This window comes from Micropterus dolomieu, linkage group LG08 (genome assembly GCF_021292245.1).
Source record: "Micropterus dolomieu isolate WLL.071019.BEF.003 ecotype Adirondacks linkage group LG08, ASM2129224v1, whole genome shotgun sequence".
NCBI lineage: Eukaryota > Metazoa > Chordata > Actinopteri > Centrarchiformes > Centrarchidae > Micropterus > Micropterus dolomieu.
This window is the reverse complement of record NC_060157.1, coordinates 6,467,819-6,491,120: the sequence shown is the minus strand read 5'-3', so window position 1 is coordinate 6,491,120 and position 23,302 is coordinate 6,467,819. Positions and strand designations below refer to the sequence as shown.

The 23,302-nt window shown below is 39.4% G+C and overlaps 1 protein-coding gene across 6 annotated transcripts; it reads left to right on the top strand.

The window, feature by feature from the left end:
• The first annotated feature begins 4,581 nt into the window (after window positions 1–4,581).
• Window positions 4,582–12,150, top strand: znf217 (zinc finger protein 217). 6 transcript variants are annotated; one of them, XM_046056765.1, is made up of 7 exons: window positions 4,582–4,600; window positions 5,029–5,128; window positions 7,105–8,466; window positions 8,670–8,777; window positions 8,917–10,308; window positions 10,433–10,557; window positions 10,714–12,150. In XM_046056765.1, the coding sequence occupies exons 3-6, from the start codon at window positions 7,143–7,145 to the stop codon at window positions 10,543–10,545; spliced, it is 2,937 nt and encodes a 978-aa protein (XP_045912721.1). In that variant the 5' UTR covers window positions 4,582–4,600; window positions 5,029–5,128; window positions 7,105–7,142; the 3' UTR covers window positions 10,546–10,557; window positions 10,714–12,150. The 6 variants fall into 6 exon arrangements, with proteins under 6 accessions (XP_045912721.1, XP_045912720.1, XP_045912724.1 ...); XM_046056764.1 differs by lacking the exon at window positions 4,582–4,600 and having other exon boundaries at window positions 4,985–5,128; XM_046056766.1 differs by lacking the exon at window positions 4,582–4,600 and having other exon boundaries at window positions 4,993–5,257.
• Window positions 12,151–23,302: the final 11,152 nt, after the last annotated feature.

The window sequence follows — 23,302 nt, the reverse complement described above, 5'->3', positions numbered from 1 at the left end:
AAGTCTTTGGAAGGATGTGTTTTAGATAGTAATGTCTGAGACCTACCATTCACCCACCATTAAGTGATGAGTCGCTGCCCCTGAAGGCATAACTCACACTGCTCCTTTGTTATCAATGAGACACACTCCTCTTGCATTACCCTCTATAATAGGTGTGATCATTTTAAATTGTGCATCAAAGTAATTGCCATGGCACTGAAGGAGAAAAAGTGAGGTATTGCTTGCACTGTATAAGACATGTGATCCATTGTCTGTCCTTTCCCCCTGGGGATTGTTTAAAATTAAGATGCAGTGTGACGTTTTTGCCACCAGTATTCCTGGTATGTGTGAAGAGCTCATGTTCATTACCAAACATAAAATCATGAGAGACACTTATCCTGAAATGAAAAACTTTATATTACATTGTGAATCTCACAACCACCGGATGTCTTCACTTTCTTATGCTGTCATTAACTAATTCACTCAGCCTTTTATGCATCTGGGTATCCTGGCAAATACACAGTGCAGGCAGCTGCATGTCCCTACTTGCAGTATGCCAGAATTGTGAGCTTTAATAGGGGAAGCTTTTCTGTACAATTATGAAAGCAAACCAAATTTCATGAGGGCTGGTCAAACCCCTTCTGCACAAGCACAGACCAAAATGAACTAGGTGGCTTATTAAAATAGAAACTGTTATTGGTGTGGATTTAACAACGCTAAACAACTGTAGACTGCAAAAGATCTGCTTGACCACCATGTTGCTGCAGTTCATCCCAGGACAATGCATGTGACTGTGTGAATGCACTGAGCTCAGAGGGGGTGGAACAAGGGAACAGTGGGCAGGGAGGCCTGACAGGAGGCCTGCTGTCAGCACTAATGTGCATCACGGCACTGCTCACTAGTAAAAGGTCTGTTCTGTGTGGAGACATTAAGGTGAAACAATTGCAGGGACCAATGAGAAGACACAGTAATCACTAATTCTGATCTGATAACAAATCAATACTAGTGATCTAGCCTCTGCATGACAGTCACATTCACTTGAACCAAGAATGAATCAGCAGGTCCTGCAGGCACATTGTGTGTCTGTTTGTGTGTTGGGAGGCATTCTGATGCAGATGCTCTCAAGTGTTTTTAGGGTTGGTTTTTGTGACTCTTTTCAGGGGAATGTTACATCCTGCTGGAGGGACAAAAGGTGTCTGTAGTGTGATACCAGAAATCCTAAAAAAGTTTATAAAATTTTTATGCCATTCAAATTCCTGAAATGTTACTGTTATGTGAAATGTTTTAACCACAACTGAAAGATAATAAGGTGAGCTGTGTGTTGAGAAAAAACACTGATTTTACCCATTGTTTATGATAACACATTTAAGGCCAATGTTTTGATTAAATGCTTCTATTTCATTTTCTGTATTTGGTTTGGTTCTTGAAATGTTAGTTGCAAGTACACAGAAAAAGCAACTTGCACTGAGGTGATATAAATTACATACAATTGTAAAAATGCATAGAAAGAATGGTGCCCAATACAAGATATGATGTCCTGTGCTGCTGCACAAAAAGTATGGTAAATATTAGTCCACCGGAACAAAATGGATTTTCTGAGGTTAGAAACATAATTTATTTTAGGGTAACCTTAATCTAAAGATACAGATTTGTATCTTTAGACTTGACATGATGACCCTCTGTGCAGCAACTACACTTGTTTTTAACTGTTTCTTTTTAACTCACACACACTCGCACATCTGTCTAAACTGAGGTGTGGTTCCCCTAATCTGCCAATTTCAAATACGAGATATTTATATGACTGAATGTGCCAAGACTGTGTAGTTTATGTTTGACAGCAGATTAAGGTCAAGAGAATCATAATACTGGTATGTTGGTTTGTCCTAGTTTTGATGATAAGAAAGGCAGTTTAGTTAAATGATATCATATGATTAATACAACCACAATTACATTTGAAAGAGTATTTAGAGCTAACCTATATCATTATGAAATATTAATGGCTAGTAACAATCGAATATTTATCAGAGTAAGCTTCTTTTGTCATTTGTTTATTATCTGTTTCTTTTTTTTATGAATAACTGTGTCCATATGGGTCAACGTAGAGTAAAGAAAAGCCTGAAAGTAAAAAAAGATTATACAGAGCAGTGCAGTAGAACAAAGAGACTCCCCTTTTCTCAATTTCTCCTCAGGAAAGAAGCTAAATATTTCAAATGTGCAGAAAAGGAATGCTTTAGGTGACTGATAAAATTTCTAAGATGATCAACAATGCAACAGCTGGTTGCACTGAATAAACATCACTGGTTAGGGGTGAGAAAGGAGATTATATATTATCAGTGTCTTTCAGGAGCGACACCAGGATTATGAAAGAAGCCAGGCTGGGAATCTGGAGGAGAACAATGCAGTCAGCTGCTCCTGACACGTCAAGACAAAAAGAAGCCACAACAGCCTTTCCCCATTCGTTGATCCAGTTCTTATCAGGGCCTGTCTGTCTGTCTCCTGAACACATAATTATTCGTTCAAGCATTCGGTTTTTCAAAGATGCCACTTCATCCTCAATTAGAATTTGGTTTATAGTATGTTTTTGTTTGGAAAGTAACAAGCTAAGACAAAGAGTTTGCAGGATTTTAGATGAGAAATGACATCAGCATAAAGTCAAACAACAGGACAAAGTTAATTAAATCAGTTAAAAGTAAACAATGTTTGCCCACTTGTTGCTGTCATTACCACTACAGAGCATGAATGCTAATTAAATAACTGCAATATAATCTATGATAACATTGCCATCCAGTTAAATAAATATTTGTCTGGTTAAACACAAACTACAACCACCTCCACAAAGACAGTAAGTATGTTTACTCAAGTACTCTGCTTAAATACAATTCTGAGGAATTTCAATTTTATGCTTCTTAATACTTCTACAATACATTTCAGAGTGAAATGGTCTACTTTTTACTCCGCTATCTGACAGCTGGAATTAGGATTTTCCAAACCAAAGTCTCTGACTATTCTGTCCAACAACTACTTTTACTTTCATACTTTAAGTAGCTATATTTTGCTGTTACTGTAATACTTGTCCTTTTACTTTAGTGAATTCTTTAATATATGACTTTTACTTTTTACAGAGTATTTTTACAGAGCGATATTGCTATTTTTACTTAAGTAAAAAATGTTGCTACTTCTTCCACCACTGCACATAGAGTGCTTTTTTATGATAGGCAACAACATCTCTCGGGCACGTTCATCATCCTGAGGCATCATACTGCTTCTCCAGATTGATAGCCTTTCACGGAGCCTTTGTGGTCACAGAACAATAGGAAATGAGCGGGAGGCCTCCATGTGTCACATGTGGTGCCTTTGATTAACATACTAGACTTGTTTGTGTACCATGATATCGGGGTGCGTAAAGAATACCAAAATCTGAATCAGAGTGTTGCAGGGGGTGCACAATTCTTTTTAATTTAGGGGCGGCGCATGTAAGTGATTAAGTCTTACTAATGCAAAACACATACTGGATGTCTTATTTTGCACTGTACAGAGAACATGTGGCTTATTTAAACCACAGTTTGAGAAGAAATGATCAGATAAATTGACATTGAAGCGATTTTGTATACAATAATATATGTACAATGTTAGCTCCTATGTCTAACGTGTGAAAGGCATATGATCTGGTGTCTGGCATGTTTACAATAATCACATTCATTACAGCAATGATGCATTTTGGTGAAGTCTGCTTGCCAAACCTGCGGATCTGCTTGTGTTTCCATTATATAAAGAGCACAGCATTGGTCTGACCTGTTTGGTAACAACAAGGGTTTCAAGAACAACATGCAATATATAAGCGAAGCAGTCTAATGGCCACTATGAGGCAGGAGGATAAGGCAACAACCCAGCCTACTGTTAGAGATGGTTTTGGCAAATGGTGTCTCCAAGTCTTTGTTCACTGTTCCTTAGCTGGGAGTGGTTACTGATAAGTAGTTTTTCTTTCAGACATTGCTGCCATTTGATGGTAGTGTGTGTGTGCCTTAATAAAGTGTACACTGAAGTCTACTGAATATCTTCATTGATTGTGTGATGTATGGCTTTAAGCTGCCATCAATGCCTAGTGTCTCTTTGGGAGGGTTTAAGGGTGGAGGAGGGGCTGTTATTTAACTTCACATTAGCCACAGGGTGCTACTGTAGGTGACAGTCTTTTCCTCACAAAAATAAGTGTATTATTCTTTTAGGGTATTTTGTGTTCACACAACTGAATAGTGACTTTACATTTTCCCTGTCACAAGTATTGTAATTATCATTATTATATTTTGTTATTATAAGTTTGACATTTCACAATAGGCTATAGAAAGTCTCCCCCTCACTACATTAGCATGTGACACCAGCATTAAGTATATATGGCTTTATCAAGTGTATGTTTTTGGTGACAGTAAATCGAAGTGGGATATAAAACTGGGCTTGTTCAATGTCGTGAAATAGGGAGAAGCTGTAATGCGTCATGACTCAACCAACCTGCTTCTGCAAAAAACCCTCATGTTACTGTGAAAAAAAGTTTGAGGCACCCCTCCCCCATCTCCACATGGCAGCCGATGCATGAAGCGAGAGCGTGGAAAGAAGGGCTACACTTCAAGTAGGTTCAGCAGCATTACATATCAAACGGTGAACATTGTTATGTAGCCTGTGGCTCTAATCAGCACACAGCGTCACTCTGTATGTAACAGTTTACATAGATTAAAGTAAACGACAGGATAGCCCAAAACCTATTACTGTAAAAAAACAAAACATAATATCACACTTGTAACTTGGGTGATTTAAAATACAAATCAAGCCCACATGATAGTGATTAACTGCCCAAGACTGCCATATTCAAGCAACTTGTAAGTAGTTGGGATACTAGGATGTTATATTAATAAATAACACAGATAAGATGCATTTTATGTGTGATTTAAGACTATGTGCACTAATCCTAATTTTTTTTTCTCTGTTATTCGTGACCACGTGACTGTCCTATGGGTGTTTTGGGGGTTGCCGTGCACGCGCTCCATCTTCCCCTTTGAGAATCGTTGGAAGAGAGCGCGCGCCTCAGAACTCAACAGCTGCACACAGTGAGGACTCGCCAAGTAGAGCAAATATGATTCACATTCAAACAATTGAATAGGTGAGGTGTCCACCAGCGACGCGTTGTGAAATGAAGAGGCAACTCACACAAACAGCTTCGCTTACTGAATTCAGTCGCACCGTAGTGTCATTATTAATCCGGAAACTCTGAGTTGGTAGGTATTGTTTGGTGAGTTTCTACAGTTGAGTCGAAGTCGAGACAACAGAAGGTGTTAGTTTGCTAACGTTACTGTCGTTAGAATGCGACTGTCCTGACTTGGGAGTTCATGGTTTAACTTTTACCATAACTTGGCGACGTTAGCGTATCGGAAAGTTACAATATCTGGGGTTAACGTTTTGAAACTGGCGTTAAACAAATCAATAAGCGACAACGTAAGTACACTAGGTATGGTTAATGCTCATTTGCACCAATCTGTTGTGATGAAAGTGGTTAACGTTAGTTATCGTTCTCGGGAGGTGTTTGTAGTTGAGTTAATGTTGGCTAATTTCAACTTTATGATTTGAAGCGTCCCCAATCAGAGTTAACGCCAGGGACATGATTGATATCGATCTGTATGTGATCAAAAAAGAAACCAATTCCTCGTGCTCTGCTTATTATGCACTTATAGAAATGTAATAGCAGCTCCGTTAAATAGCCGTGGACTCTGGCGAGGTTAACGTTAAGTTAACTTCCGTTGTAAACTGTGATTTTTGAGCAGCCCCCTCACGAGAAAATTACATTAAGGGTCTTAACGAGGGCTGTGCTTACTTGAATAACAAGGTGGCTAACGTTAATGCTGCCTCACACAAAGCATGGGTGTGCTTCACACTGGGTCATTATCGACAGTTGCTTGTGCTCACCTGGATAAAGTCAAAACTACACCCAGGCAAACTAATAGCAAGGTAATCGATAAATAGTAAACTTGGGTACCAGCGTTGATAGGTTGTGTTAAAAAAGTTATATTAATGAGGACAATAGGGTTGATTCACTGGGAGATGATCAGCCACTTGGACTTTCACCTTATCAGCTACATTGCCCAGTTGTTAAACTATATAGATGATGTATGTTGATTCATTTTAGGTTAAATTAAAAAAAAAACTAAAGATTGTAGGACAGATGCTACCATGGGCTGCTATATGTTTTGCTGTTGTCACAGTCTTCACTTGCATTTGCACTAGCCTTGAGCCTTTGAACTTGCTGGTCCAGTCACTCCACTCTTGTGCCAATCAGACTAATTGTGTGTTTTCAATTTCTTAAACTTTTTTTTTTCTCAATGTATAAGCAGTTAATTATTCCTGCTAAAACAGCGACTATGACTAAATCACAAGGCGGTAGTCCCAGTATTCACAAAACAAAAGGGAAACAAAACATTAAATGCCCGGAGCATACATTTATAAAAGTGCAGTGTGTGGGTCAATAGGACAGCCAAGGATTGTTGGGTAGTATAACAACAAAAACAAAAGTTATCAGGTGTGTGGCTGTTGTTTAACATTGCTTAGAGCTAATCAAACTAAGGCCATACAACATTTCTCAAGTCTTCATTTTGGGTGTGGCAAAGAAACAAGATGGTTGTAAAATGAGAAGTTGATGGTTTAATGTAGTGGTATGTAAATACTTTTTTTATTCAACTGCAGAATATTGTCTAATATTTAATCGTGACTACTGTCATTTACTCTCATTTTGAAACTATGTAGTTTACAAATTCATCTGTGTTAAAAAAAAAAAAAACCTGTTTAAATGTGAGCTGGAATGACCGTGTGAACCTATATATTAAGTATGGTATCGAATGCCAAATTATGTAGTTAGTTGCTCACAAACTAAGGTTTATATACTGAATAAGAAGATTTATCAGTGGCCAGCGGAAATTAGCTGTCTGTGCAGTTGATTGTTAAAAAGATACATTTCCTGTTTCAGTATGAGAGAAGGCATGGTGCGTGGTGCATTTTAAACTGATTTCATCCTAAGTTAGGTGGTAGCTACCTGATCCTGTTTTGATACTCACCAGTGGCTTAAGACACTTTTCCCATTATTTCCAGGTTCCTAATAATCTGGACAGTGTGTACAGCAGAGGACAATGCCGACTCACTCGTTGCTGCCGTGTTTGGAGAGCCCAGATGAACTTGCCCAAGATGTTCTTATTAGTAACAATGCAAGCATCCCAGGGCCTGGCTCTAGCATGACACCACACACCGCATACTCAGAAAAGGCTGTGTTGCAATCTGGAGGAAGTGTATCACTATCTTGTATGTTCTGTGATCAGACTTTTACTCACCAGGATGAGCTAGGACCCCACGTATTAACACAGCACCCCACCACTTTCTTTGAACCAGCTGTGCTTCAAGTTGACGCCGAATTTAGGATCCCAGGAGAGAGGCCCCGTCCCAAACCGAGCAGTATCCCTCCTGAAAAAGAGGAGGTTCACAGCTGTATTGTGTGTGGTCAGGTTTCACAAGATGCCAGTGAGCTGGAGACTCACATGAGGAAACACAAGGACTACTTTACTTACTGCTGCAATGTCTGTGGACGGCGGTTTAGAGAGCCATGGTTCCTCAAGAACCACATGAAGATGCATGTAAAACCGGGGGCAAAGAGCAAGGCCCAGCAAGACCTGGAGACCCCGGTCACAGTCAATGGCATTGTCCAAGACCCTGCTCCAGAGCCTGTAGTCACAGTTTACAAAATGTGCATGGTTTGTGGGTTTTTCTTCCCTGACCATGAAAGTTTGGTTGAACATAGTAAAGTACATAATCGAGAGGTGGAGCCTGGCAAAGACAAAGACAAGGAGAACATGGATGACACTACTGAATCTCTTGCCACACAGGAAACATTTCTTTGCAGTCTAAGACTTCAGCCTCGCTCTACAGGAAATAGTTTGCAACATGAGAGATCATCAAAATGGATTCCCCAGCTAGATCCCTTCAACACATATCAGGCTTGGCAACTTGCTACAAAGGGCAAGATAGCAGTTGGTCCTAATACTACTAAAGATGTTGGCCAGGAAGCCAGCACAGACAATGAAGAATGTGGCTCTGATAAGGAGGAGTTGAATAATATTTGGTCTGAGGGACAAGGAGACAAAGTTACAAAAGATGTCCTTGGGAGAGAGCTCCGGTCTCAGCAGCAGACTGTTGGAGAAAACCCAGAACCACAGCGGAGGTCTCTGATGCAAAAAGATAAGGACAAAGAAAGGCCAACCACTTGTGAGGAATGTCAGAGAACCTTCAGGACCTACCACCAGTTAGTTCTCCACTCCAGAGTCCACAAGCGTGAGAGGGGTGGTGAAGAGAGTCCAACTTCTGTTGATGGGAAGTTGTCGAGAGCAGGGTCACTTGAGCATGCAGAGGAAGGCTCTGAGGAGGGCTTTGAGGAAGCAACATTGACAGAAAACCTGGGTCCAGGTAAATTTAGCGCTCTTTACCCCGTTCATGTATCACTCATACTGTCTTGTAATTTTGTTTGTTTGTAGAGTTGTTTTATACAAAGAACTGTTACCAAGTGCTCCCTCTGCTGATGGGAAGGAATATAACACATGCCTTTTGTGATTTTTATTTTGTCCTATTCCTTTCTACGTATGTATTTGTGTCATTTTTTTTTTTTAAAGGTGAAGAAGGTTTTGATCGATCAAAGGTCCGATCAAAAGGATGCAGTTACTGTGGCAAATCATTCCGATCAAGCTACTACCTCACAGTTCATCTGAGGACTCACACAGGTATCCTCAACACATTTGGCTTGAATGATTTCATTTATAAATTTTAGACTGCATATATTAACTTGGTTGTATAGAGTAGGTCTCATTATGCTGCTTGTATTTTAAACTATGCTTATACTTAAGTCTTGGTTTGTTTCAGGTGAAAAACCCTTCAAGTGTGCTTACTGTGACTACGCTGCAGCCCAGAAGACTTCCCTAAAATATCACCTGGATCGGCGTCACAAGGACAAACCTTACACGGACATTCCCAGCAGACCTGTGCCTTTAGTGCCCTCCCCTAATGACGGAAAACATGGAAATGAACATCCTGCTCCAAATAGATCCAAACTCTGGGTTCCTGGAGCCAGATCATGCCCCAGTGGAGAACCAGAGGACACATTTGATAGCATAGGTAGCAAGCCTGGCAAGCCACTCGTCCAGATGAATGCTGAGTATGAGAAATTAATTGCTAAGTCTGCTTACTCCCCGATTGATGATGTGGTCGTAAAGTGCCTCGTACCTGTTAACCTGAAGATGGAAAAGGAGGAGATAAAAGACGAGAACTCTGAGGCCCCATTAAATCTGTCTTTAAAACTCTCTCTCTCCATCTCTGCCATTGCAGAACCCAGAAATGCATCAATCCCCATTGCCTGTTCGTTTTGTGCATATAAAACCATGTACCCAGAGGTTCTGATAATGCACAAAAAGCTGATTCATAAAGACAAGTTAGACAATACAAAAAAGAATGGATTTGGAGGCGGTTCAAAGCAAAAACGTTACACAGGTTGCCCCCCTGCGCTTGATGGGAACGATGTCACCCCGCTTCCAATGATTGATCGGCGCCACCCTCGTCGAACAAAGTCTCCACCCCCTCAACCCCCCCAATCTTCAAATCCACAAGAAAAGACCCCTATTAACCCCCCCAAAGTTCCTAAGCGGTCCCCTATACATGCACCCCTACACGATGTTGTCCAGGAGTCCCAGCGTCATAGACATAACATTGATACACATCCCAGTCAGGAATCTTCCAGATACACTGAGCTCTTGAGGAAATCGAACACCGGCAGCAAATACGTCATGGACCGACCAGGCCCCCCAGACAGAGTGGGAATTGGTGAGAGGAGTTACCCAGCAAGAAGTGGCGTCATTTGGCACTCAGATGCTGCCAGGCTGTGCCTGTCGAGCCGCTTTGGGAGCCTCCCCCAGTTGGATTTTGGTGAACCTTCCAGCAAGAGATACAAATATGGGGTACCTATAGGCAGGGAAGCTGACACCAGTGAGAAACCTGGCTACAGAGGAACAGGAGGGGATGGTCCTAACAGGCTGCTTATCTCAGGGAGAAGTGTGAAAACCACATCACAAAGCTCTGGTCCAGCTACAGTTTCTGAGACAATGGGTCCTTTGAAGACTACACCTACAACTATTGGAGGTTTGGACAGTGAGTGGAGCATGATGAACCTTCTGCGCTCGTACACACCCAATGACCTGGCATCTCTCTATCACAGCACATCAACTAACCCTAGTCATGCAGGACTGGCCAACCCAAGAACAGGTATGTAATAGGTTAGCTGGTTCAGGAGTGGTACATACAGTAGGACAGTTTTGTATTTAAACAGGCTATTTTATATAATTAATCTAGAAGTTTTTAGAGTTAACATTGAAGATTTTTTTCTCAGGGGGCAGAACTATGCTGTACCAACACTTACCCACTCTGCCCAACCTGCAGAGGAGAGATCCCTCAGGCCCTTTCCCTAATCAACGCTATGGGACCACTGACAAAAGTACCTAAAGTGGCACCAAGGTAAAAAGTAGAAAAATATTCTGAAGTAGATAAAGTTTGTTCCTTCTTTTTTTTTTTCACCCTGACCAGAATATTTGAATAGATTTACCTGGTGCTTGATGTAAATAAATCAAGGCATATTTGAAAATATATAAAGGTTTTTTTTCTTCTCTTTAGATTTGAACTGTGCTGCTACCTTATTTTGGAGAGCTTCTTGGAAAGTTTAATGTATGGATTTAAGAGAGATGGTTTGTGATGAAAGTATCTAGGCTCCCCTAATTTCATATTTTTTTCAATAGAGGAAAATTGTGTTGCATAGACATTTTAGGGCTGAGGTCTTCAGTGTACATTTGTTTTCTTTGTTTGAATGGGAAAAAGTGCAGATCACCTCTCTTTGAAGATATTATTCCACTGGTGTGCACTGTAATTTTCTTTTTTCACTCAAAAGTTTTGCTTATCCATATTTGACCCACACTAATTTTCAAATATCTGTAAGTGTCTATGATATAACAGTAAAATTTGTATGTGGGATCACATAAATATATCTGAGTTCATTACATAGAAATATATTAAGTAAAAACTTAAAGAAATATAAATTGTGTGAACAATTGCTGCTCTGTTCACTTACTGTTGAGTCCCAGGCGGTAATTAAGCACTATTCAATTTTTTTGCTTTTCCAATGCACTGATGGGTGTTGGGATTTTCTGTGGAATAACTTGATGGCCTCGGCCCAGTGGTTTACAAACAGGCCACAGTAACGAGTCCTGTGTAGAAGGGGTCTACCTCATGTTGTGCTCTAGACACTGTTAATTTTGTCAAGCTGCTGTAGCTATCATGTCAGCTTAGCCTCTGTACCTATAGCTACTCGTCTATCGACTAGAGACAGATGTTTTGAGTTGGGGCATAACTAGATGGACATGTGTTTGTCAGGCACCACATAAAAAAACCCCTCATCTGGTGAGGGGGAAAAACTACTGCTGAGGCTATATCGACCTATGGCACATGATTAACTGTAACACAACACAATATGGGTTGTGGGTTTCTTTGATACACTTGGTATTTACAAGCCCATAACACAACAGATTTTGTTGTTTGTCCTTTTGAAATGGCTAATGGCTATCATCTGCTTTAGTGGTGCCTCAAATCCATGAGCTGTAAAATGTACCAAACTGAATGACTTGGTGTATATTAAATGGTGGGTCTGTATTATTTAGACTGCACATTTAGTCACTATTCAGGAGTCTGCTTTTACTACACAGTCTTGAAAGTGTTATTTTGTTTCAACTGGCACCAGTCAGTCCCGGCTGGTCATCCAGCGGCCTTGTAGATGTTGTATGACTGTGTAGTTTGGGGGGAAAAAATACAAAATCAGCTATGATGATTTATGGCTCGATTAATTACACACTGTGAACAAGAAGTCTCAGGTTAACTCATATTTACAAGCTGTTTAGTCTGTTTATAATTTAGTATTTTTGCCATTTTGAAAGGTTTGGGTTAAGTTATTTCTTTTTTGTTGTTTGGTATTCACATTACATGTGGACTTATGTAAAAATGAAAATATTGTTTGAGATTTGTATGACACATTTCAATAATAAAGTAAGAGGCGAAAAGCTCTGGCAGTATTTGTTACTTGACTGATCGACACCTGGCCACCCACAATCTACTCAGCACAGCAAAGAACACAGATTTAGCTGCAGTTTGAGGGACTCTCATGCATTCAAGGAGACAGTAATTGGTACTGTTTGGCATGACAAACCTGTCTTTAATTTGGACATCTGCCAGGTAGTGGTCACACATACCTGGAGGTGAAATACTTTTTGAATTGTCTTATAACAGACATTTTATGTGTTGTATCATACTGCTCGTGAATCTAATTTATGTTGAGTCTTTACACTGTACATATATATACGCTAATGAGGTTGTTATTTATCCTTGGGTATATTAGCACACATGGGAAGATCTATACATTAATAGTTACCCCAAAAAGAGATGGAAGTTAGATGTTTACATTATACCATATTATCTAAAATGTATTCACTTGTAGTTTGAAACCTTTTGGATTAGAAATGTATTTGATGTATGTTCCAATCTGATGAAGAATAGAGCAACATTCAAGGAGGGTTAGAAACAGTGATCTAACTTTGTTCATAACAGAGCACTTTTGCTGATGCCTCTTCCTTTTTTTTTTTTTATACAGTATTATGTGCATGAATTATTAGCTGAGACCAAGAGTGATGGTGGTACAAAGTGAGACCCAATAGCCTGGTTTCTCCAACTTGCTGCAAGGGAACACCCTGCAATGACCGCTTTAATTGCGGACTTTAGACTAGTCTGGCTCCAGATCAGAAAAGCATAGATTTGGATTTCTAGCTCCTCATTTATTTTTTCAGTTATATCATCAGTGGACTGTAACATGCATGATATTACGGTAACGTGATTTTTATTTTCAACATGAACAAAAGAGAAAAATCATTTGCAGAAGGAAAGAACAACATTTTATTGTTTGAAAAATAATTACTGGTAAAAATGTGTATGGACTTAATGTTAGACTGAAGAAAATGTGGCGCACCTTCCCTTTTCCCCATCAATGACTTAGACTGACCACTAGAGGGCATTATTTACAAAGTCTAGATAATAGCCCTGTCAGATTCTGGTTTCAAAGTCAAAGCCGTGCATGTTCAATCTGAATAGCAGACCTATGTAGTTATGAGAAATACACATTGAATAAAATTCAGTAGTGTTTATGAGCATTGACGTTAAAATACAGGTTTGTCTTTATTTTTATTTTTTTAAACTACACCTCTCCACACAGAACAAAAACATGCTTGTGTTGCTCTCTTTGATATGAAACTTGCAGTAATAAGCATGCTGCGCTCGTGACCACACCCTAATTGGTGATGTCACACAGGTGTGCGGATCAGCTGTCTAAAGAAACACACCTGATATCACTTCACTGTAGTTGAAGGTTTCAAACAGAGCAGTGCAGCAGCATGTTTATTTTTTTGGCTTTTTGATTCAGTGAGCATTTACTCCTTGAAAAGAGAAGTTTGGTAATAGCTGATACATCTGCAAGACATGAGCACGCTATTGTTGAATTTCCGCATACCTATAAACGAGGAAGACTGACAAAACCTTTCATGGCTTTACATTCTGTAAACAACAAATTGTAACGGACAATCTTCAGCACATTGAACACTTTAAACTTTGATTCCCCCCCCTCCCTTTTTGAGTAGACCACATCTGCTTGCTGTCTGTTCCCCTGGGCCAGCACTGTGTAATCTATTGCATTAGCTCACATTAGTGCATATCGCCCATGGGCCTTGGTAATCACAAACGCAAAATGAGCATTTCACTTAGCATCACCCTCATATTCCCCCACTCTATGGCAAACTTAGTGCAAATGCATGGCAGAGAGTCGACAACAGCTTATGACATGCATCCTGTTACTCTCGATCCCCGTGTCCAGAATGCTGCAAGGGTTTTCATGTCATAAATCCCTTTGATAGGCAAAGATACAGTTTGAATTTTCCCTCTGTTTACTTCCTGCTCTGCATGTTTTTCTCTGTAATTTGGGGGCCTCAAGAAATGTTAAAATTGGTGCATTTCTGTCAGAAATTTAGCCTGACCTTTACCTATGTCTTTATTCCTTGTAGACGAATGGCACTGCAGGCCTTCCCTTCATTAAGCTGCATCATTGCTGGGCTTAAAATAATGTTTGATTTGATACAATAATGCAATAGGAGAAAAAAATAGATAATAACATAACACGGTGTATCTCTCAAGCATTTTCTTTCACTGCAAAAAAAAAGATTTTTATTAATGATTCGAACTTTATCATATTACATTTTTTGTTCCCCAATGCCCTCACTGCCAATTATGCACAGAGTTCTGGACAAGGACATCTCAAGAAAATACCCATGTTTCATGCAAATTCACTTGGGATTTTTTTTCTCTCAAAATACTAAGCCATAAAACACCTGAGGTCTCCACAGCTCCTTTTCAAATTTCTTTCATCACATTAGGTTTTGTGTGATAAAGATTCACGATGCAGCCATTTTAGTGCACAATTCAATACACAAATGGCATTTTATGCTTGCATTGCCAACCATTCTTCTGTTCAGTGTGTTTGATTTTAGAAGAGGTTATATGTAGTAGCTGTGGATACATTCACCTGTGACTGAGGATGTGTTTAGCAATTCCACCCTCTTTCTCTCCAGTAATGTGATTATCAAATCTCCTACCTCCCTCCTTCATGTAAAGTAAACTTCATGTTTTTCTCCTTCCCCTTAAGTGCTCTCTCCTCTTATTTTCAGTCCTTTCATCACTCATAATTGTTGCCTCCAGATTGTCAACTTGCATGAATTAGCAATTGGGCCAACAAAGCGGATATGGTCAATTGTTGAATATCCTGTCAAAATTTGAGGCAGAAAGTCTGCTCTGGCTGTGATTGCTCATCATCGTCACCCCATTCCTCTGAGGAAGAGGAGCAATGTAATGGTTCCCACAAAAACAGCCCCTGGCCCAAGGAAAGGGATTTGGGTGTCTGGAGACAACAGGGGCCATATGGAGCAGGCTGAGATAGCAAGGCACATGTACAGAATAATGGATGACGTGTCATGTTTCATGTTGCAGAGAAGCCATCAAGAGACTTGGTTTGGGGAAATCAAAAGGCTCACATACAGCAAAAGTGACTGTTGGACCATTTAGCATTTTTTGTTTATTTTTATGTCAGGAGTGTGCTGAACATATAGCCTTAAAGAATGTGTTGCTCTATTTTCAGTGCTTTTGGTATCCAGAGGTTATTTGTAAGTACAGATGATTCTGGTTGGCTCTTTTAAATAGGCCTACATATGATATCATAGGAGAAAACTTAACAGTGCATCAACCTGTTTCTGAAAGGAAGATTTTTAGTATAAAGTATAAAGGAACAATGAACTGAAGAGAAAGTAAAAGACTGTAAAATGTAGACAAGGATAACTTGATTTGGACAACTCTTATATTCCACAAATCTCACACTAGCAGCATGGCTGTACGGATGGCAATGTCGGTCAGTCGGTTCACAACTTTGATTCAGACATATATCTCAACAACTGTTGGATTGATTGACGGGAAATTTTGTACAGACATTCACGGTCCCCTGACAATGAATGTAATGACTTTGGTGATCCCCTGACTTTATCTCTAGCGACACCATGAGATAGACATTTGTGGTTTTAAATGAAATGTTTGGCAAAAACTATTGGATGGCATTTGACACACATTCATGTCCCCCTCAGGATGACTCCTGTGATCTCCTGACTTTTCATCTAGCGCCATCATCGGGTCAAAATTTTATATGTTTATGAGCATACACCTGTAAAACACCCGCTAAAATAAGACGGTGAAACATTTCTGCTAAACATCAGCATGTTAGCATTCTCATTGTGACCATGTTAGCATGCAGATGTTAGGGTTTAACTCAAAGCACCCTAGTACAGCTTTACAGAGCCACTAGCATGGCTGTAGACTCTTAGTCTTGTTTCATTTTCAATAAACGTAAAAATCATACAGTAACACAACATAAAAATATTGTAAATCCAAAATGTCAATAACAGGCATTCAGGACGAAGTGGATCTTAGAAAAGGTGAAATCCACTGCTGTTGTGAAGAAAAAAACTCCTCTGTCCAGAGCTCTCCTGCCAGGGGGGCTCTGTATACTTAGTCCCTCCCCCCTCCTATCTGTTCTACCTGCATGTGGAATAAGCCTTGCACCTCACCTCTGTTTTTCTCCCAGTGTCAGAACTACACTTAAGTGCTGTTTCCGATACCCATGAGTAAGCCCCATAAAAGCTGCCCCATCGCCGCAGCGTTATTGTTTCTTGCGGATGATTGATTGATGGATGAGGGCTGACACTTCAATGAAGCCATTTTCACTGGCATCTCTATCCGATGATGTGCAGCGTATATTTTCCATCCACGCCTCATTGCTCGCCTGTGTCATTCCTGGAACTTCATTTACACCATGTTCCCTGAAGGACCTTTTTTAGCCCCATCTCCCTTTTTCTCTCTGGCTCCTCTTTTTATCTCCTCTTTTTTTCCATGCCATAAAATAATGCTATTTCTTGTCGACTCTGGAGGGGCCTGGAATCATTTGCGGGGAATGATAAAACCAAAGGCATGGAGGGGTTATTTACAGGAAGTGTAACACTGAGAGGGTCCCACTGTTCTGCTTTTTTCACTGTCAGATGCCAAGTCCATGCTGAGACAGGGCAGGGCTATGATATACATTTCAAACACACTCGACCTACACCGCATGCAAACACAATCATTCACTGTTACCTCCTTGAGCCAAATATGGACTTCCAGCATTGCAGATTCTACCACAATGTTGTCCAAACCTACCCCCAAAACATGTTAAAGTATATTAGTTCAATGACAGTGTGATTGAGGTGCCTTCTCTGAGACAATTGCCTGTTTTTGCTCATATGGGGAGCAGATGGTAAGCAGGCATCAGTGCGGCAGGCTTTCTGGGATGACAGCCATGAGATTCCCCCTCAGGTGCCATTGGAGCCCCTTTAGAAGGGGAGAGTGATTGGTAGGACATGGCACCTCCTAAGCAACTGTTTTTTCCCGAGTTTCCCCCGTCTTACAGTTCTCATAAACAAGCTACAGTGCAGTAAATATACGTACAAAGTCATCTGAGACCATATCTACTTTCTGCAGCATAGATCATATATGGAACACATTATTTATTACTAAAAGGGTGCTTTTAAAACATACTCATCATTAATTAGATTGCCTATGAAATGACTGTTATGCTCCAAATTAAATATAGGATTCTGTCTGTCTGTTTAGCAACACTCTATTTTAACCCATCTATTTAGCATGTATAAGCACTATCAACAATTAATAAATGGCTTACACACTATAATGTAGTGGCAAGCTGTTATAAACACTTAGAAATATGCATCTTCTTTAATGTGTTTAAGTGTATTTTAATGTATTTGCTACAATTAAGTCCTTCAATAAAGCATCCACAACTGGTGTATAAACAGTTAATGAATGTTTAATACTATAGTATGACATAGTTGTACATACAATCATATCTCCTCACTAGCTTTATATGGACTTATAAACAGTTTTAAATCTGCTGTTTACAGTTCAAATTCTTTATAACACGCTGTAAATTCATAAATGTACGAAAACTTAAAACCCAAAGCAGGACATCATAAACAATTTTTATCCTAACCTATAAAAATGACTTGCATAATCGACAAATATTAAATGAACACTTTAATGTTGTAGTAAGTTATTATATAATATGTTTAATTTAAGTTATTCAAACCATAATCAAACATGTTCTGCCTTCCTACTTTATTTCGAAAAGCAAAAATACTTTGCTGATTTGTTCTCCTCATGTAACTAACTACCAGTTACTTTCCAATCAATGTGTAATTTCTGCTGATTAACTGTGTAGTGTATGTTAGAATCGGGGCGGGTTCCAAGAAGGACATTGACTGCTGAGTAAAAGCTAAAAACTTCCACAAAACTAGAACATGGACTCTCAAAGGCCTGTTCTGGGGATGACTCAACCAAGTTATCTAGGTTATTCAGAAAATGTGATCCATGCACTAACAAACACAAAGCATTGTTGTATTAAAAAAGTTGTCAACTATTTATTCCCTTAAGTAAAGTTGTTTTTTTAAATAAATGCTGGACATGATGCTTCTTATAATATAGGCTGTTATTTTTGCTGAGCATGAATGTGCATCTTATACAGAACTCTTTGTATTATGATGGAAACTTTTCCATTTTGTCATGTCAGTACATTGGCCACTTAATACGTATTAATGTTATATGACTTATAAATACTTATTATCTATGTATTACCCTGAAAAGGGATCTTAAAGTAAAATAATTTTGGAATACATTCATGAATAATTAATTGGAAGATAAATATATTTTACATTGTGTTGTAACTGCTTTATGTGCAAATCACTCAAAGATAAGTTTAAAACTGTTTATAGATGCATTTAAAAGGACATATATTTATATATGTTATACTGTGTTTTCAAAATCCATTAACTTTTCATCAACCAGTTATCAATGCCTTATAGAATGAATTACAGCAAAAAACAAATACATTAACTAGAAGGGCACTCAGAAAGCGCAGATCTCCGCCAAGGCCAACAGTCCAGTCTTCTACGATATGCAAATCTGCAAGCTCCACCACTATATATGTCACTTTAATTACAATGGGTTTGCACATGTGCGACAAACTCAGTTACAACTCAGCTATCTCGCAATGTTAACGAAAGTGAAAAATAATTTGTGTGTCTGCCCTTTGGCAAAAGTAATGGGTTCTTCTTTGGCCCATACATACACCTTCCAGTTTCATGAAATTCGGGCCAGTAGTTTTTCCGTAATCCTGCCGACAGACAGACAAACAAACAAACAAACAACAAACAGCACTGAAAACATTACCTCTTTGGTGGAGGTAGTAAACACTTTGAAATGTCCTTATATTTGTTTACAACTACATTACAGTGTGCTAGAAACCATTTATTGTGTGTATACAGCCAATAAATTCTAAATGGGGGATGTTAATTTACTCTCTAGTCTATAGATGTGATTACAAAGACAAACAGTCTAGTTCCAGATTTAAACACAACTGCCTGTAGGTTACATTATAAGCAACGTTAACGTGATATTTTGAACCACCATTTTTGTGTGAAACGTGTGTTAATCATCTGCCTTTCTGCACCTTGAGATGGAAACGAACCCTGTAGTGGACTAAAGGGGGGAAATGAGAGGACATAATGCACAGTTGAACACATGATGCATTTACTGTAGCTGTGCATCTGTGTGTGTGTGTCTGTGCGTGTGTGTGTATGTGTGTGTGTGTGTGTGTGCATGTGTGTGCATGTGTGTGTATGTATGTGTGTGTGTGTGTGTGTGTGTGTGTGTGTGGACTTGGTGTACTTGACCTTGGCTGCTATAGGACATTTTGGTTCATCAGGAAAGATGATTGTTTCCTTTAAAAGATATTAGGATGACTGTGTCTAAAGGAAACTGACATGGCTCCCTGCATCCCTGATGGTTTCCACTCCGTTTCTTTTATAGTCATTCAATAGGTATGGGAATAGTGTCCCACCACTGTATTTATACATTAAGCAAGGTCTCCCTATCCAGAAACAAGAGAGGAGCTGTGATTGGCCCCGGAGTATAATTTCTTCTGTGTCTACATTGGCGTGTCATCCTTTATCAATAATCACCTTGGAGGGAGTGCTGCTTTTGTTTGAGGGAAATTGACCTCTGCGGTGATGAGGGTACGTGGACGGTGGTCATCCGTTACCACAAACCATACTTTACCCTGTATAATATCCGCAGATGGGGAGTCTGGGTGGAGGCTCTTTATAGCCCATGCTGGGATCAGAGTGGGACCACATACAGAAGGGGCCCTCCTGGCCCTGTCACCACTCCAGTAAACCCATCTCAGATCTGTCATTTCCACCACATGTCTGGTAAGAGGGAAGATGACATAAAGTCCCTTTCAAAAAAGAAAAATGAAAGAAGTAAGATGTCGTGAGGCTCAGGCCTGTATTTTCCTTTTAAATGCATCCCTTAAAGCCATTATCTGATTGCCGTACATTTACATTTGGTCACTTTGTTATTTTACATGGTGGTGTAATGCAAAAAAACCCACAACATGCGAATGAATGAGCAGCTAGATCTGGAGGAAGAGGAAGTTATGCATCCATTCCACAAAGCAATAGCCTTCCTCTTCTAATGCAATGTGACACTGAATACTACACACAGAGAAACAAGTAACCTCAAATTGGGTTATTCTTCCTACCTGCCAGTAATCCAGTTGATAAGCACTATACATGTAGATTTCTGGGGAGCAGAGAAATCAGATTACCCTGAGCTGAACTGGGATTTTCAGTCTAAATTGGCTGTTGTTCCTCGGGTCTTTCATTCTATCAGGATGAATGAGGGGAAATAAATTATTTGACTTTGCACCAGATAAATTGTCTGCAAACATAAAGAAAACACTGCTAGGGTTGAGCATGTAGAGATGCACCACATATACATTTAATGCAAAAATTTTGAAAAAAGTTTGAAAATATAAAATAGTTAGATGATTGATGTAAAGTTGTCTCCATGATATTTAGGAAGATAAACTAATCTAGAGGCAACAATTCTGCAGCGTTTCTTTACTCATCATCATGGATGGATTACTGAATGGCCTACAGGACACAGGCCCAGAGGCCCATGGGGTGAAGGGATCCCTGGGCTTGAAACTCCATTTGAAGAGGCTGGTAACCCCTCATAAACAGATACAAAACAACCACAAAGAGACATTACATTTATCTGACGCTTTTATTCAAAGCGACTTACAATTGCTATGTATGTCAGAGGTCACATGCCTCTGGAGCAACTAGGGGTTAAGTGTCTTGCTCAGGGACACACTAGTGGATGTGTCACAGTGGGGAATTGAACCCAGGTCTCTCACACCAAAGACATGCGTCTTATCCACTGCAACATCGCCACCCCCATCCAAAAACAGACAAAAACAAGCAAAAAGAGATGGAAAACAACCACAAAGAGACACCAATTGTCTACAAAGAGACTGTGGTCGTTTTGTGTTTCTTTCAGTTTGGGTGTCTGCTCAGTCTGCTCTCATGTCGGAATGTAGAATCAACATGGAAGCTAATACAAAGATGTGCTGGATTAGCATTATCAGTGAGTATAAACAACATGCAGATATCTAGTTCACTCTACATGGACAGCAAACTAACCATATTACAAATGACATGTTGACTGAAGAATGACATACGTGATTTTGCATAAATCAGAGTTCTGTATGCTTCTTTATGTCCCATGTATGCTTTATTTCTCTTTTAACAATAAAGAGGTAAGGAGAATGCATCATCAGTCATCTAACATGCTCTGTCGGCTCTTGTGCTAAATAATACGTTTGGGCCTCCATTTGTCCAAATATCTCTTCTTTTCTTACTTCTAACAAACCAGTCCACTACTACTACTAGTACTACTAACGTTACTTGTTCTTGTTCTTCTTCTTTGTATGTTTTCAACATAGCGACGAAACGCGCTCTGTAGAGCTTTGTAGAGCCCAACATGGCGACGTCAATGTAAGGGGGACCCACGGTGTATGTAGATAGAAATGGCTCATTACAAGGTAATACATAACAGTTAATTATGTAAGATCTTTATACACCACTGAAAACATAGTTATGGATATTATATTGCATTTCTGTCAATAGATCATCCTAAATAATACTCAGTGTACCTTTAACAAGATTTAGAGTCTACAGTAATGCTAGTAATGCTTTGTGAGGAGGCACAGCAGGTATTTGAGCTAAATGCCAATGTTAGCATTGTGCCAATCTCCTGCTGACAATGCTAGAGTGTTTTCCGATGTTCTAGTCTTAGTTGAGCATGTTAGCATGCCATAATTTGCCAATTAGCAACAAACACAAATTACTACTTAGGATGATTGGTCATAAATTAAAGTATTGGACAAATACAAATTTTGGCTTGATGATGGTTCTAGATGAAAAACACTGAGATCATCAAAGTGATTACAGTTCATCATAAGGGGGACATGAACCAAATTTCATGGCAATCCAATAGAGCCATGCCGCTAGCGTGACTAAAAACTAGTCATGTCTGACTTTGAAACACAGATCCAAGACATCAGGCACAGATGTCATTAATTCACAGTAAAGAAAACAGACATGTGAAGACAAAACTGCAATGTTCGTGCCCACAGAGCTGCATGTATTAAACAAATAACATGAAGAATAAAATAGTGAAAGGAAGACAAACAGCAGTTAACCAAGCAAAACTTCTGGCAGCATGTTGTTGGCCAGCAGTGAGCTCAGACCCTGACAGAAGTAGAGATTAACTCAACTCCAATGAACTGCTGTTAGGTCAGTTTGTTGTAGCACTCTGCTTGTAATCATGTCATTGTGGGTAAAAGTCAAGTGTGAGTAATGTGACTTTTCTTTGTGTCAATAAGTGATGAAAATGAATGCACAAGATGTGTAAGGTGCAACATGAATTTAAAATGACTAAAATGAACATTTTTATTTTAATAATGGATCACATGACTACTCATGTGAAAAGGGTCGCTCGTAGTGACATAGTGACAACAGATATTTCCCTCAGTAGATGGTAGAGACCAAAAACAAAGCTAAAAGGAAAAGACTTGTATTCACTAGGTGGCCTGAAACACTCCAAATAAATGCTAATGTTGTTCTGTGTCTGCTGGATGGGTGAACAGGCAACTGTTTGCTAACAAGTTAGCCATATCAACTTAAAAGGTAATATGTCAGTGTTGTGTTCACAGCTTGTTTCTGTTGCTCTCGAGTGGCCAGAAAATCAGTTATTGCAGGTTTAAACCATGTTTGTTTCTTTAATTTGTTACATTTAAAAAGAGAATTAAGGTTAAAAATATTATAAATGGCTACAGCCATGGGTCAAGTTGTTAATAGCTTTATGTTAACTGCAGTGCATTTAAAAGCACATACGTTGACTGGAATACTGTAGACTGAAAATGATGATTGGATTGAATTTAAAGTACGCCAAGTCAAAAGGTGACATAGTTGACATGTACTGCAAATTGACTCAGGTTCACAATGCAACAGTTGAGGAAGACTCAGTGAATAAACGTGTTGTAGTCCGTCAGATTAACTGTAATACTGTTTAAGCCTGAAGTGAAGCAGAGCCTGAAATCTAAGATGACGAGAACCAGACCAGT

What these genes read in the sequence shown, in the direction of transcription:
- znf217 (XM_046056765.1), top strand. Translation starts at nt 7,143, where the DNA reads ATGCCGACTCACTCGTTGCTGCCGTGTTTGGAGAGCCCAGATGAACTT. An exon ending in GACAGAAAACCTGGGTCCAG is followed by an intron (nt 8,467 to 8,669) that starts GTAAATTTAGCG and finishes TTTTTTTTAAAG; the next exon opens with GTGAAGAAGGTTTTGATCGA. An exon ending in TCATCTGAGGACTCACACAG is followed by an intron (nt 8,778 to 8,916) that starts GTATCCTCAACA and finishes GGTTTGTTTCAG; the next exon opens with GTGAAAAACCCTTCAAGTGT.